Genomic DNA, 15,141 nt, shown 5'->3' with positions numbered 1-15,141 from the left:
AAAAGAAGTTTGACCTTTTTTGTTAGCCTGCAATGAAAGCACGGATGCATCCAACACTGATCAGTTACTGATTTTACAAAGAATGTCAGGCTGAATAGTCATCCCACACACATTTTCAGCTTACAAAATATGGCCTGCTTTCTAAAAGATTGGACACCCTTGTGTTAAAGTATATTAATATTTTGAAAAACCTGGATATTAAGTGAACATTTTGGACAATTTGTTGTAATTATGGATGCACCGAAATGAAAACTTGATACTGAAACCAAAAACTGAAAATGTGTAACTCTTAATAATGTATATTAGTAATTCAATGTATTTGGTTTCCCGAAAGAAATTTTGGGAGGTACAGTCAGTGCTGTTGCAGCACAGAGTTCTCCAAATGATCCATTTACAGCACCTGGTATTCCCAGGCAGTCTCCCATCCAAGCAATAACCAGGCCCGAGGCTGTTTAGCTTCTCGAGATTGGAGATTCTCAGGGTGGTATGGCCATAAACAGGTCTTGATTAAAAGACAAACAGCAACACCAACATAAACCTCCCACCAAAATGAAATCATTTATTTTGTACCGACTTACTTAAAAGGCATAATGGAATTATGAATAATTGACTGGCATGTTATCAGCTGCTGATTTGTTTTTATTAAATTATCATACAACAACAAAAATAAAACCAAGTTCATTCTACTTAAGGCCCTGTGCACACCTGGTGGCGAAACCCGTGCAATGCCACAGTATTTATATCGAAATTTTGCTTTTGGCGTCAAGTGGCCTCTAGGATTAAAAACATTTGATCATCTTTGCCACAACACATGCACTATAAATAAATTAGTCCAGGTTTTTGTCATATACAATGCATAAAAGGGGCAAAATAGGAGGTTTGACAGTCGTCGTAAGTTTAACTTTCATCCATCCATCCATGATCTTCACCGCTTATCCTCGGTAGGGTCGCGGGGGTGCTGGAGCCCATACCAGCTATCTTCGGGCAGTGGGCAGGGGACACCCCGAACTGGTTGCCAGTCAACCGCAGGGCACACAGAGACAGACAACTCCCTCGCTCATTCACTCCTAGGGACAATTCGGACCGGCCAATTAGCCTGACATGCACGTTTTGGAATGTGGGAGGAAACTGTGGTGCCCGGAGGAATCCCACACAAGCACGGGGAGAACATGCAAACTCCACACAGAAGGTTTGATCTTATGACCTCAGAACTGTGCCGCACACGCGCTAACCATTGCGCCGTCGTGGTGCCCATAGTTTAACTTTTCACCCATAAATCAAGTCGTCAATTTATACATCTAAATTGAAGTTTCCTCTAATACTGGTGGTACAAAAAAAAAATGCAAAAATAATGTGGTCAGTAAGAGAGAAAACCTCCAAAGACAGAAAGACTACCTGTGTTGCAATCCGGCTCTACTCTCCCCAGTTTAGTTCACCTGGCGCTACGGTCTAGAATTATAGGGCTCAGATATAATGCGACTAAGGCAGGGGTGTCAAACTCATTTCAACCCGGGGGCCACATGATAGAACAAACATTCTCTCGGGGGCCTGACTAGTATATCAGAGAGAAAGAAAAAGGGAAAAAAAAATAATACAAGGCGAAGGAGAGAAAAAGAGAGAGGGTGGGACAAAGAGAGAGAAAGAGAGAGAGGGTGGGACAAAGAGAGAGAGAGAGAGAGAGAGCGAGAGAGAGAGAGGAGGGAGAATGTGAAACGTGAGAAACAAGAGCTAAAGACAATTAATGAGACAGGGAAAGAAAGGGAGAAAGAAAGATATCCAGAGAGAAGGAGAGAAAACAAAAGAGAGAAAGGGAGAATGGGAGAAGGAGAGAAAAGGAAGACAGAGCAAAAGAAAGTAAAAAGACAAAGAGAGAGAAAGAGACAAAGAGAAACAAGGAAAGAGAAAAAGAGAGACAGACACAGAAAGTGAAAGTGAAAGAGAGAGAGACAGAGACAGAGAGAGAGAGAGACAGAGAGGCAGAGAGGCAGAGAGAGAGAGAGAGAGGCAGAGAGAGAGAGAGAGAGAGAGAGAGGCAGAGAGAGAGAGAGAGAGAGAGAGAGGCAGAGAGAGAGAGAGAGAGAGAGAGAGAGAGAGAGAGGCAGAACGTGAAAGAGAGAGAGGCAGAGAGAGAGAGAGAGAGAGAGAGAGAGAGAAAGAAATACAAGTGTCTTTGTGAGAGGCACCTGACTTTGGCAACATCAAGTGGACCTATTTCCACCTGCAGCTCGTTTTTCTCTTGCGCTTCTCTGAGCGTCGTCTCGCGGGCCGGATTCAATCCCTTAGCGGGCCTGATCCGGCCCCCGGGCCGCATGTTTGACAACCCTGGACTAAGGTCTCATTCACGTTTTCTTTCTATGCAAGTTGTAAGTATTTGCTAGTCTTCGTAATCATCATCATCTGCAATGGTTCCAAGATCCAAAAACAAGTGACGTAAACAATTCGGAGCAGAAAGAAAAACCATGCAGCTGAAAACAGCATCAGGTGTGTAAGGGAACGGCGCTGTTGGTGGTGAGCAGCCAAAGGCTTCAATGCCAAAATCCCTACGCAGTGTGCCCCAGGTTTTAGGATTTTGAGTAAAGCGGATGGTTATGATTAAACACACTTCACAACTACATTCAGCTCGTCCTAGTCAGCGGGAGCATTCCCCGTCATAAGACAACTGATCCTGCGCTGTAGTGTTTTTATTTTATTGCATTACATCTCCTTACGGTAAGGCGGAAAAAAGAGAATGATGTGTATTCACACAAAGCAGCAAATGGTAGACAAACGTGAGCGTGGTGTTTGTGTGGGTAAGCTAGCTAAGCAGTACAAAGGGTAATCTACGATTTGTACAATATTGAAACGGATGCCAAAGATATAAAACTACCCAGGGACATGATTATTCTTTCCAAATTGAGAACAAATATTCATGACGGGATGGAAAGACCTCTGTTCTTGATAATGCGCGACATGGAGCTTGTAAGAGATACCGTCATGGAGATAATTAACTCTAAGAAGTAGCCGTTTATCTACAAGGACCTACAGTTTTAGGCAGCGGCAGAGGGGGAGTAAATGTTGGGTCAGCCGGAATGGACTTCAAGGCCAGCCATGACGGCTTTGAGAAAATCAAGAAGAGTACTGGCATACACTCTGTGCAGATCATGAATTCAGCGCTTCGCTTAATTAAAACAAAAGAAAGAAAATGAAAAAAAATATGCTGGAGAAAAATGTTTATGTGTCTGTTCATTTAAAGTTACAGTAACTTTCATTTTAAGTTTACAGCAAAGCTTATATTTCATCAACAGTCTCTCGTGCTCAGTCACTTCTCCTGCACCATGCAATCAACTCCGTTATGTTAGCAACTGCCAAATTCCTTCATTGTAAGTGCTTATAATAAACTTGCAATTAAATTCTTAAAATCATCTTATTTATGGCTGCAACTAAGAATTATTTTCAAAGTAGATGAATTGGTTGATTATTTTTTCAATAAATCAATGAAATTGATTTTTTTAATACATTTTAAATTACATTACCTTTTTTTTCAAATGTTGAAGTGTTGGACGAATAAAAAAAAATGCAGAACAAAATATTCTGCAGTATAAAACTATAAAAAAAAATCCAGGTGTTTGTCTATTAACTTAACAATAAACAAACATGCATATAAATATATGCTATACACCGGCAGATATGTAAGATACTCTTTTCCTATCACCTTATCCAAAGATCATATTGCATTTGGACCAATAATACAAAAAAGAGCAATACATTTCATTGTATGTGTAGCAAATATTTTTTTATCAGAGAAAAATATATATATCAATAATGTAAACCCACTTTTTAAACTGTCAACAAATTTGTTTTTTTTGGTTGAATATTTGACTATGATAAACATTCCCAAAATGAAAAGGATATATACTATGCTCAAGAATACTCCCCTTGTGTAGAGTTCAACATGCTATTATTAATTTTTTTTATTTTGCTTTATTAATTTTATTATTTCTGATCCATTTATCTGTACAATCCTGGAACAAATTACATTTTGCAATTAGATGCATCTCTGTATTTTTCCCATTTTATTGAAAATTGATATAACCACTTATAAAATATACTTGAAGTTTACCTCAAAAACAGGATTGGATTACAATCGTATTGAAAGTATTACAGTACTAAAAAAAAAAAAAAAAGAAAAAAAATCACATTCTATTCTATGATAGACGCCACTATCTAAAGAATTCAAGCATGCGCAGCCACTGCTTTGAGTCACTTAACTAAGAACATTATAGGGATGCACTTCACTTGAACATTTTATAAGTGTTGTAATAAAGCCTAGCAGGCCCCCAGAGGGGAAACTGCCTATTAGCTTATAAGGTCCAGGCCTTGGCTCTCTTAATTGACAAGCTGCAGGCTACTTTCATCACTTGTCGACTTCATAGTGGCAGTCAATGCTTCCTCCCAGGATGCCACTGCATCTTTGACGTGAGGGTGTCGGTGACAAAGACCAGTCAGCTGCCAATGTTGAGGCAAAGCGAGGGCGGCTCTAGGCTGTCCATAAAAAAAAAAAAAAAAAAAAGCGCCCACATTCCTCTTTACAGTCGCTGCCATCTGAGCATTGAACCTAGTAGACGCTACTTCCCTTGGAGTAACAACGAATCAAATTAGGAAGACATGACCCTTTGTTGAGGCTGTAAACTCTACCTATTATTTTAATAACCTCCGCCAAGTGTTAAACGCAAGGGGAAAGATGCATTTTGTTAGGTTATTATTAAGCAGGGTCAATTCAAGCTTCAAAAACAGATTTTAGACATAACCATAATAATGTACAGAAATGTGGTAATTCCAATGAGTGGGCCCGTTTCAGCCCGGGAGTTTTATACCCAAAGCTGGCCCACTTAGCTGTGGAGGAAGGATATGAATGAGTGGAACAGCAGCAAGCTCTTATGATGCATTTTTGGGGGAAGAAATTCAGGTACATGTTTATAAGTTAACAGAAAACACTTTACCATTATAATTCAATGAAAAAATACGTAGAGATTCTGGTATGGATAAAAACAATTAACAACAATTAATGTGGATGTGTTCTCAACGGATTGTTATGCTTAACATTAAACTCTTATAAACTCTAATGACGTCGCTTCACTACGCACATTTTAAATAGGCTATTTAAAACATCAAAATCCTCCTAAGCAAAGCACTGGTCTCTGCAACTTTGTTGACGACAATTTCATTGTATGTAGACATAAGAATTTCCTTTCCAGTATGCATAAGCATGAAAGCCTCTTCGCCCAGTTTTACACATTTTGAAGCAGAGTAGCTCTGCGAACATGCAATCTGAGTACAGGAAAGGGTCAACAGAAGTGTATATGCCAGCGCAATGACATGGCAGGCATCTGTGAGTTTATGTTGTGAGAAGACCAGGTAAACACAGATGAGACAGTTTTCTGCAGGGGTTGTAGCGGGTGCAAATAATTAACAGAAAGAAACAATATAGGGACTTTTTTTAACTGTGTATGTCTGCCACTTGTGATTGGTGCCTTGCTTGTTGTAGAACACCTTAGCTATTGTGGGCTGGCGTGCATAGTAATTGATAAAGTAATTGCAGATATTGTCTTTGAGGATGAGCAAAATAATCAAAATCAGTCTTCTTATATACACAATCAGCTGCCTGTGTCAGGGGGAATATCCTGCCGCACTGCCGCTGTCTCCCTGGTCTCTAGCCTCTCGAACACGAATGTTTCAAACTCACTTGAGTTTGGTGCCGCTGAAGCTAGGATCCGAGTGAGGTTGGGCCAAATGGGGTTTTCCTCGAACAGCGCTGATCGAAATATTTCACAGTTCTTAAAGGGACTGTTTTTTTTTGTCCACTAGATGTCGCAGTAATTTGTACTGCAACCAAAAATGAGTCCAAGGAAGAGTACAAACCATGGAGATTGAAAGTGAGCAAAACGCACCCTTTTTCTTAAAATTTTTACCCAGAAATAAGAAATATGAATAAAAAATAGAGAAGACGTGATAAAAAAATGCAAAAATTAAAATGAGAATAGAAAAGAGGGGAAAAGCAAACAAAAAAGGAAATTATAAAAAGAGACAAAGACAAAAATGAAAATAATTCAAATTTCTCTTGTATTTTCATTTTTTTTTCTTTTTTCTTTTTTTCATTTTTCTCTTCCTATTTTTTCTGTTTCTTAATATCTTATTTATTTTCCTTCAAAAGTAGTTAGGCAAGGCAAGTTTGTTTGTATAGCACAATTCATACACAAGGCAATTCAAAGTGCTTTACAGAAATGGCAAAGAGACAGGTTAAAAAAAACACAATTACAGTTAAAGCATAGAAGACATTGAAAATTTTAAATGTGGTTTTTAAAATGCATTAAAACCACAGATAAAACATAATAAAATCCATGAATTAAAATAAAGTAAAAGTTAAGAGTGCAGATAGAACTGTGTAATTTTGTAATTGTAATCCTGTGCAGTCCTTTGAGACATTTTTGTGATTAGGGGCTATATAAATAAATGTGATTTGACTTGACTAGAACCCTTTCAGTTGTATGCACAGTTGAACAGAGCTGTTTTCAGCTTGGACTTAAAGACTGTCATCAGGAAGACTATTCCAGAGTTTAGCTGCATGGAACTGAAACGCAGCTTCACCCTGTTTAGTCCTGGCTCTGGGCACCAGCAAAAGACCTGTCCCTGAGGTTCTCAGGGTCCGAGATGGTTCATATGGGACCAACATGTCACAGATGTACTTTGGTGCTAGACCATAAAGAGACTTATACACCAGCAGAGCTGTTTTAAAGTTTATTCTCTGAGCGACAGGAAGCCAGTGCAGAGACCTGAGCACAGGACTAATATGGTCGTACTTCCTGGTTCTAGTCAGGACCCGAGCAGCAGCGTTCTGGATGTTCTGCAGCTGTCCTACAGCTCGTTTAGAAAGTCCTGTCAGAAGGCCGTTACAGTAGTCTGACCTGCTAGAGATAAATGCATGAAAACGTTTCTCTAAGTCTGGTTTAGACAGTAAACCTTTGATTCTGGCAATGTTTTTGAGATGGTAAAAGGTTGATGATGCTATGGATTTAAAGTGGCTGTTAAAGTTTAGGTCTGAGTGCATTATTACCCCGAGATTTCTAACCTAATTTTTAGCTTTTAAACTAAGTGATTCCAGATGACTTCCAGATGACTGTTGACACTTTAGGTGCAATTTGGTCACTTTGAGTTTCCATATTTCGTCTTCTTCTGCTTTAAAAAATGGTTTTCGGTGGCACGGCAGAACAGTGACCTTTGGTGGGAAAATAATATACACCGTCCCTTTAACTTTAATATTAAGACTAGGACCTCGAACTATCATACTTGGAGGCGCAATTCCCTGCTCTAACATGTCTGTTAATTTCGCACATTAGGCTACATCTTCTTTTAACGCGTTTCATTTTCTTCCACCTAGCACCTTTCTGCCCTACATCGAACCTGACTCATACAATTTGTGCTGTTCTGTGTTCATTTTACCGCTTCAGAAAATAAGAGTGGTGGTAGGCCAGTCCAAGTTAAAATTAGGGAGAGGGGGATTGACCCAGATGTTAAAAACTCACCTTTTCTTTTGTGCTGAATGTGGTCAAATAGCTGACTAATACAGTGCATCCGGAAAGTATTCACAGCGCTTCACTTTTTCCACATTTTGTTATGTTACAGCCTCATTCCAAATTGTATTAACTTAATCTCTTATATCAAAATTCTACACAAAATACTCCATTATGACAATGTGAAAATTTGTTTTTTTTTTTAACTTTTTTTGAATTTATTAAAAATAGAAAACTAAGAAATCAATTTTACATAAGTATTCACAGCCTTTGCTTAATACTTTGTTGATCCACCTTTGGCAGCAAATACAGCCTCAAGTCTTTTTGAATATGATCCCACAAGTTTAGCACACCTATCTTTAGGCAGTTTTGCCCATTCTTCTTTGCAATAAGTCTCAAGCTCAATCAGGTTGGATGGGAGACGTTTGTGCACAGCCATTTTCAGATCTCTCCAGAGATGTTCGATCAGATTCAAGTCTGGACTCTGGCTGGGCCACTCCAGCACATTCACGGAGTGGTTCTGAAGCCAATCGTTGTCCTGCTGAAAAATGAACCTTCGCCCCAGCCTGAGGTCAAGAGCGCTCTGGAGCAGTTTTTCATCCAGGATAATATCTTGACTAGTCTGCCAGTTCCTGCTGCTGAAAAACATCCCCACAGCATGATGTTGCCACCACCATGCTTCACTGTAGGGACGGTATTGGCCTGGTGATGAGCGGTGCCTGGTTTCTTCCAAACATGGCGCCTGGCATTCACACCAAAGAGTTCAATCTTTGACTCATCAGACCAGAGAATTTTGTTTTTCATGGTCTGCGAGTCATTCAGGTGCTTTTTGGCAAATTCCAGACGGGCTTCCATGTTCCTTTTACTAAGGAGTGGCTTTCTTCTGGCCACTCTACCATACAGGCCTGATTGGTGGATTGCTGCAGAGATGGTTGTCCTTCTGGAAGGCTCTCCTCTCTCCACAGAGGAACGCTGGAGCTCTTACAGGGTGATCATCGGGTTCTTGGTCACCTCCCTGACTAAGGCCCTTCTTCCCCGATCGCTCAGTTTAGAAGGCCGGCCAGCTCTAGGAAGAGTCCTGGTGGTTCCAAATGTCTTCCATTTACAAATAATGGAGGCTACTGTACTCATTGGGACCTTCAAAGCAGCAGAATTTTTTCTGTATCCTTCCCCAGATTTGTGTCTCAAGACAATCCTGTCTCATAGGTCTACAGACAGTTCTTTTGACTTCATGCTTGGTGTTTGTGCTCTGACATGCACACTCAACTGTCGGACCTTATATAGACAGGTGTGTGCCTTTCCAAATCATGTCCAATCAACTGAATTTACTGCAGGTGGACTTGAATTAAGCTGTAGAAAGATCTCAAGGATGATCAGTGGAAAAAAGATGCACCTGAGCTCAATTTTGAGCTTCATGGCAAAGGCTGTGAATACTTATGTAAAGGTGATTTCTTAGTTTTGTATTTTTAATAAATTCAAAAAAGTAAAAAAAATAAAAACTTTTTCACATTGTCATAACGGAGTATTTTGTGTAGAATTTTAAGATAAGAGATTCAATTAATACAATTTGGAATGAGGCTGTAACATAACAAAATGTGGAAAAAGTGAAGCGCTGTGAATACTTTCCGGATGCACTGTATATGCACAAGTATGGTTAGATAGTGCAAGTGACGGACATATGTTCAAATTATTTTTCTCATCCATCAAGCCAAAACTCGACCTTGACGTGATCCAGCCCCTGGTGAAATCTCCCATTATTCCCGATTAGTAACTTCAGCATTGATTCCAATTTACATGACAGCACAACCAGCAAAGACTCTTGATTCACATAATAATTTGCAGTCTAAAGCAGAACGCATGCAAACTACGGCATGACTTGTCTGGGCAGCCCAAAGACTTGTAGCTATACTGTAAAAATAATAATAATAGTAAAAATGTAGATGTAATCCCCCTGCCCTCAAAATTGTACATATACTAAAATGTAAACCTGCACTAAAATATCAATACTAGTTGTGTTTGTAAATTATCACATATAAATCTTGCGTTAGGCACTTTTATTTTTGCCTGGCTCCAAACCATGATGAATTGGACAGATAAAAAAATGTTTGGGTTTATAATTTGGTTTTAGGAAAAAAAACTAAGCAGAGCCGAGCACAACGGGAACGAAATTACACGGGGACAGGGGTGGACATTACGTTCACGCTGCAAATTATTAAATCGTTAAAGTACGACTCACGGTTTGCTTTTTAACAGAACAACACCATGAGATAACGCCAACAACTATTGCTCAATGTCACTATCTCAGCTGGTCAAAACAAGTCATGTCAGTGACTTGGAGTGGGAAGATTGAATACATTTTGACATCTAAGAAAGTGCCTAGCGAAAGTATTGCACCCACCCTCCCCTAAGAATGTTGTGATATTGCCACATTTCTGGCTTCAAACTTAAAAGGAAAAAAATGAAAATATTTTCTAAGAATTAACATTATGAAACACAATTTTAAAGTGGAACCCGAATTATTTCAACATTTTATATTTATAAGAAAAAACTGAAAAGTGGGTTTTGCAAAAATATTAGCCCCTGTTCTCTCAGCTCAGCCAACTGACTTCAGAAGTTATCTGATGACTTCTGAATGATCCAATGTTGACCTAAATTACTAACAATGGTAAACAGAGTGCACACGCTGTGTGATGGACTCACAGGTCTGTGAATGAAGACAAAAGAACACATCAGGCAGATCCAGAATAAAGTTTTAGAAAAGTTCAAAGCAGGAATGGTACACAAGAAGATTTCGCATCATGTACACATCTCTTGGAGGACTGTGCAAGCAATAATATCTAAATAAGGGAGAAAAAAACACTACAAGCTTACAAAGACCGGATTGCAAGCAGATTGGTTTTTGTACGTATTTCACAAAATACTGCAAACGAGGATACTGACGTATTTACCTTTGGTGCAGACGGTGTTGGGCATAAAGAACTGAGTGCAACGCTGTGAGCATAGCTCTGCCTACCCCTACCACTCATCCAATCAAATTGATCTGTGTGATTGGCTGGTTTTATTGGGTGTTTATTGTTTTTTCTGTGGGTTTTTATTATGAAATGTCTCAAAAGTGAACATAGAATGTTTAATGAACTCCCATAAAAAGGATTCCTTAGCGGTGTACAGCCAAAATTGTGTCTGTTGAGATGACACCTTGACTGCAAGCTATAGTTGGGCCTGTGCTCTTTATACACTTATTACTAGCGTTACGCCTGGCTTTGCACGCACCAAACTTGACTCTGCACTTATTGGAATGTTATAGCAGAAATGTGCATGATACTTTCGCAAGACACCGTGAATTAATTAAGAATCAACCATTTCAGAAATACAATGGATTAGTAACTTGATTTTTTTTTCCTCACTCCAAGTGTAATTTGTTTGTTGCTGTGATTGATGACGACAAATATTGGTGCAAATTTAGTGGTGGGACAGATGATCATCAATTCTATCATTTTCTAGCGTTTGGATTGTGTTAAGAATATTTAAATATTTTCATGATTTTACTAAAAGAAAAAAAATTTAAAACTTTAGGAAATACTTCAACTTTCTGGATAGGGTTAAATTTAAATGGTGCAAATTGTGCATGATTTAACATTAGGCATTGATGCAAAAACACGAGAGTTAACTGTTTCCACATTGATAGCAATAAGGATCTCTGTCACCATTATCTGCTAAATTATTAAGAATTCAATATTTGTTAGTGTTGTCAGCCGCTAAAGTAAATCCATCCAGCAAACCAATGAATGGTGTTTGTTAATACAGTTTAGCTGCAGGATTTTCTTTATGTATAAAGACGAACTAAATGAAAGTGGCTGCATTGAAGCAAGGACATCGAGATTGAAAACCCACCAAAATTGTTACCCATACGCCTGCAATGTTAAGTCGAAGTTGTCGACAAAATTCAATCATAGATTTAGTCGACAATAGAATTAATTCTCGACCATTGGCGCTGGACATGTTTTTCTATCAGATTGGGGCATCTGTAAAATAATATAATCTCTGCTCCGAGTTGCACATAATATGCACATAGCGTCTGGAGCTGTAAAATAAACATACACAAATGGCAGTTGTTAACTTCTAGTATGCATACAAAGACTCGCCAGAATAGTGCCAGGGCCTGTGTCCCATACGAACAATTATACCTCTTTAAACTCGTCTCCCACCTGCAATTAAATAAAATCGTAAAGGCTCATATTGACCTTGTTTGTTTTCATAAACAATGGTTTCAAAACATGGGTCAAGCAAAGTCATTTTTTTAAAATGTCACAAAACAAAGCATACAAGAATTCTGACATATGCAACTTTGGTGCGGACAACGCTGGGCAGAGAAAAGTTTGTTGGGTGCATAGCTCTGCCCACCCCTAACCCGTCGCCCAATCAAATTGCTCTTTGTGCTTAACTGGCATTTCAGTCTGTTTACAGCTTTTCTGTGGGTTTTCATCATAAAGTGTATCAATAGTGAAGCTACGTTGTTTACTGAGCTTCCATATAAAAGGATTCCTTAGCGACATACAGCCAAAACAGGGTATGTTGGTGTGACACCTTGACTGTAAGTGCAGTCTAGAGTATGCTTTTTATATAACGGACCAAACCATTCACATATAAGTGCAGTGCTAAAACAATGTAAGCTTTAGACTCGACCCTGTGCTTATCTGATTTGGAATGCTATATATGAGGTTTACATGAGTATTCATTTATCTCCAAGCCATATGTAATCATGAAAATACCCATTATGACCTTCAAGCCGTAGGTTACCTACCCCTGACCTAGAGGATCGGTCAAAATCAATGGCATAGCATCCACGTCATTACAAGTACAAATTGACTCTCTCAACAAATGTTTTGCTTTAAAGCAAAATGTTTGGTGTAAAAGTAATGTGTCTGTTGTGCCCAGCAAGAGAAAATACAAACAGGACTCCTGAAGTTTGGACTTATTTGACTACAAGATGTTGCTTGCACAAGTCTTTGGACAGACTGCTGTGTAAAAAATTCCAATGTGATTTTTTTTTTTTTTTTCAATAAGAGTACTTGTTCTTTTGGTGACATATTTAAGCTACTTACTCAAAGTTAAATGCCTTTTGTATATTTTTTGCAACAAGTACAGACGCTTCCCTACTTACGACCATTCAACTGATGAAAAACGGTAAATACATAAAATGTTTTCGAGATGTCGAAAAATATCTGGACATTGCTGTAAGTTTGATTTTGTTGAGAAAATGGTTGTATAATTTAATCGGCCACTTTCTACCACAGAGGAGGAACTCTCATCTTCCAAAAGTAAGTTAAACTTAACTTTAATTATCTTTATAGAGCATATTATTTCTTGAAATGTTTATTGTTTAGTACAAAAATACAGGTTACTTATACAAACCTTAAACATACATTCCATACAAAATATAGCACTATAGCAACTTACAAACAAATCAAACTTACAAATGATCGTTCGTAAGTAGGGCAGCGTTTTACCGTGTGTGTATTGTTTTACAAAATACTTTTACCAAAGCATTATATTTGTATAACAAGGTACATGTTATTAATCCCAAAGTCATCTGGAGTGCTGCATAAAGAACCAAAGAGAATTATCATTAGATTGCAAAAGTCCGACCAATCATAAAAAGGTTTAACTGGATGCAGATTGACAGAACGCATTTAGAAATCCATTTGATCTCCCTCAGCATATTATTATTGCCTGGATAAATTGGAAAGCAGTACATTTTCGACATAAAAAGACAAACTTAACACAGAGTTCAGCATGAACAATCATTTGGAACGCAAGCTTTCTATCACAGCCCTGTCGCTGTCAGAGACTGAGAAAGTCTTCCACCGTTGCATGCTGCCCTTTACCTGTGTTTTGAGGGTGGAATGTTTAAAATCACAACTATTCAAACCTGTAATCCTAGCTATATTTACCATACACCTTATTCCAGACGAGTCTGGACAGATAGAACACACTGGAATGGTGAAATATATTTTCCCCCATCATTGATTCAAAAAAATCTAAACAAATAAATAATGCTTTAAATATATGTATTAATATATAGGCATGTTCTTTATATATTTTTCCAGCCATATATTTAATAGAAAATATGATGTGGTTTGAACAAATTTATTGACACTAATAACAGAAAACAATCATGACATTCTCAACAGCAATTAAGCACATTCACAATATTATATTTCAATATGACGTTTAACAGCAAACACAATGTGAGGTTTGAACAACCCTTCTCGAAAATCTTAATAGCAATCAAACATATTCACAATTTCATTATATAACATATTTGTTAGTGTCAATAGATCCGTTTCTCTTTCCCAACTTTTTTTGGTTTGAACACCAGTAATCTTAGTAAAATAGGGGGACAGATTTTCAGGATCAATGCACACATTGCCGAGAAGCTAAAAGTGACATGATATTGTCCAATAAAGGAAGTGACATCTTGTGTGATGACATTCACGAACAAAGTGATAACAATAGCTTCACAACCCTGAAACACTATGTAGGGCAATATGACAAGTTCAATTTTAGCATAAGCCGAGTACTGGAAAAATAAAAGTCATAGGAAAATCGAACAATGAGGCCTAGGAATTCTATCAACCTTCAATTGGGAGGAAATTCACCTTGCTCTTTGAACACAGTAGAGTAGCAGACAAATACAGCCTTCGAATGAGTAAATTCATTCCTATGAGCAAAACTCTAGTTCGTGTTAAGAGACATGAGTACCTTCACCACTTTCAGTTTAAGTAGCTCTACACAGGACCCAATTTGATAACGTTAACAAACGAAAATATGTCTCAAAGAGCATAAAATTGAACTTACTGTTGCAAAAATCGTTTGACAGTATTTTTGACGGGCGCCGCCATCTTTAGTCATGCGTCATACAGATTTAAGGCGCCAATTGGCTGGTTAGGTCTTGTTCTGTGTGATTTGCCATAAGGGAAGAGGGGGCGGGTACTTACGAGGTATCGCCTTGTTATCCGTGACGTGTTTGGAAACCTGGCATGCGAAGTGAAAGTTCGTTGTGTGCTGGAGGTCCGTCATTAAATAGATCAAATCGAATATTAGTTATGTGTATTGACACTTAAAGTTTTATATAAAACATTCAGTGTACAGTAAAATTATAACATGTTACCCTTTATTTCCTCCAACAACCTGAAACACCTCATACACAGACATGCGCATTGGGTAAAATACAATAAAGAGTGGCGCCACAAGGTAATGGCCAGAGGGCATGCGCCCTCTATCATTTTTTGGCCACCCCACTGGCCACCACGCTAGCCAGTATATCGGTAGCCGTGTCTTTGAGTCTCTCTGGTAGTTTTTTTCCCAGACCTTCTAACTTAAATACCTAAAACTATGCCTTTTAGTTGTGTTGTGCCACCCTAACCATATTGGGAAAGGGACCTGAGGAAGGCTTATCCACACTGATATCAAGAAGACGGCCTCAGAATTGTCAGCCGTTGATACACATCCTACCAGTGCAAAGTTGTAAAGTCTTCGCAAGGTTTTTTTTATTTTTTTATTTTTTTATTTTTTTCCCCTAGGGGAGCAGACC

At 38.4% G+C, this 15,141-nt stretch overlaps 1 protein-coding gene across 13 annotated transcripts in view; it reads right to left on the bottom strand.

Annotated features, from left to right (window-relative positions):
* Positions 1–14,497, bottom strand: part of clybl (citrate lyase beta like) — a 117,004-nt gene extending 102,507 nt beyond the window's left edge. For 12 of the 13 annotated variants that reach the window (XM_088353389.1, XM_088353390.1, XM_088353393.1 and 9 more), the window contains exon 1: positions 14,406–14,497. In XM_088353389.1, coding sequence (XP_088209515.1) covers positions 14,406–14,449 — 44 coding nt within the window. In that variant the 5' untranslated portion in view covers positions 14,450–14,497. The remainder of the gene's footprint in view (positions 1–14,405) is intronic. The other variant, XM_088353399.1, reaches the window with a different exon arrangement.
* Between the last annotated feature and the right edge of the window lie 644 nt (positions 14,498–15,141).

The sequence above is a fragment of the Urocampus carinirostris genome, chromosome 14 (genome assembly GCF_059441175.1).
Source record: "Urocampus carinirostris isolate Australia breed hairy pipefish chromosome 14, RoL_Ucar_1.0, whole genome shotgun sequence".
Classification (NCBI taxonomy): Eukaryota; Metazoa; Chordata; class Actinopteri; order Syngnathiformes; family Syngnathidae; genus Urocampus; species Urocampus carinirostris.
The sequence above is the reverse complement of the archived record's forward strand: the minus strand, read 5'-3'. Positions and strand labels throughout refer to the sequence as shown.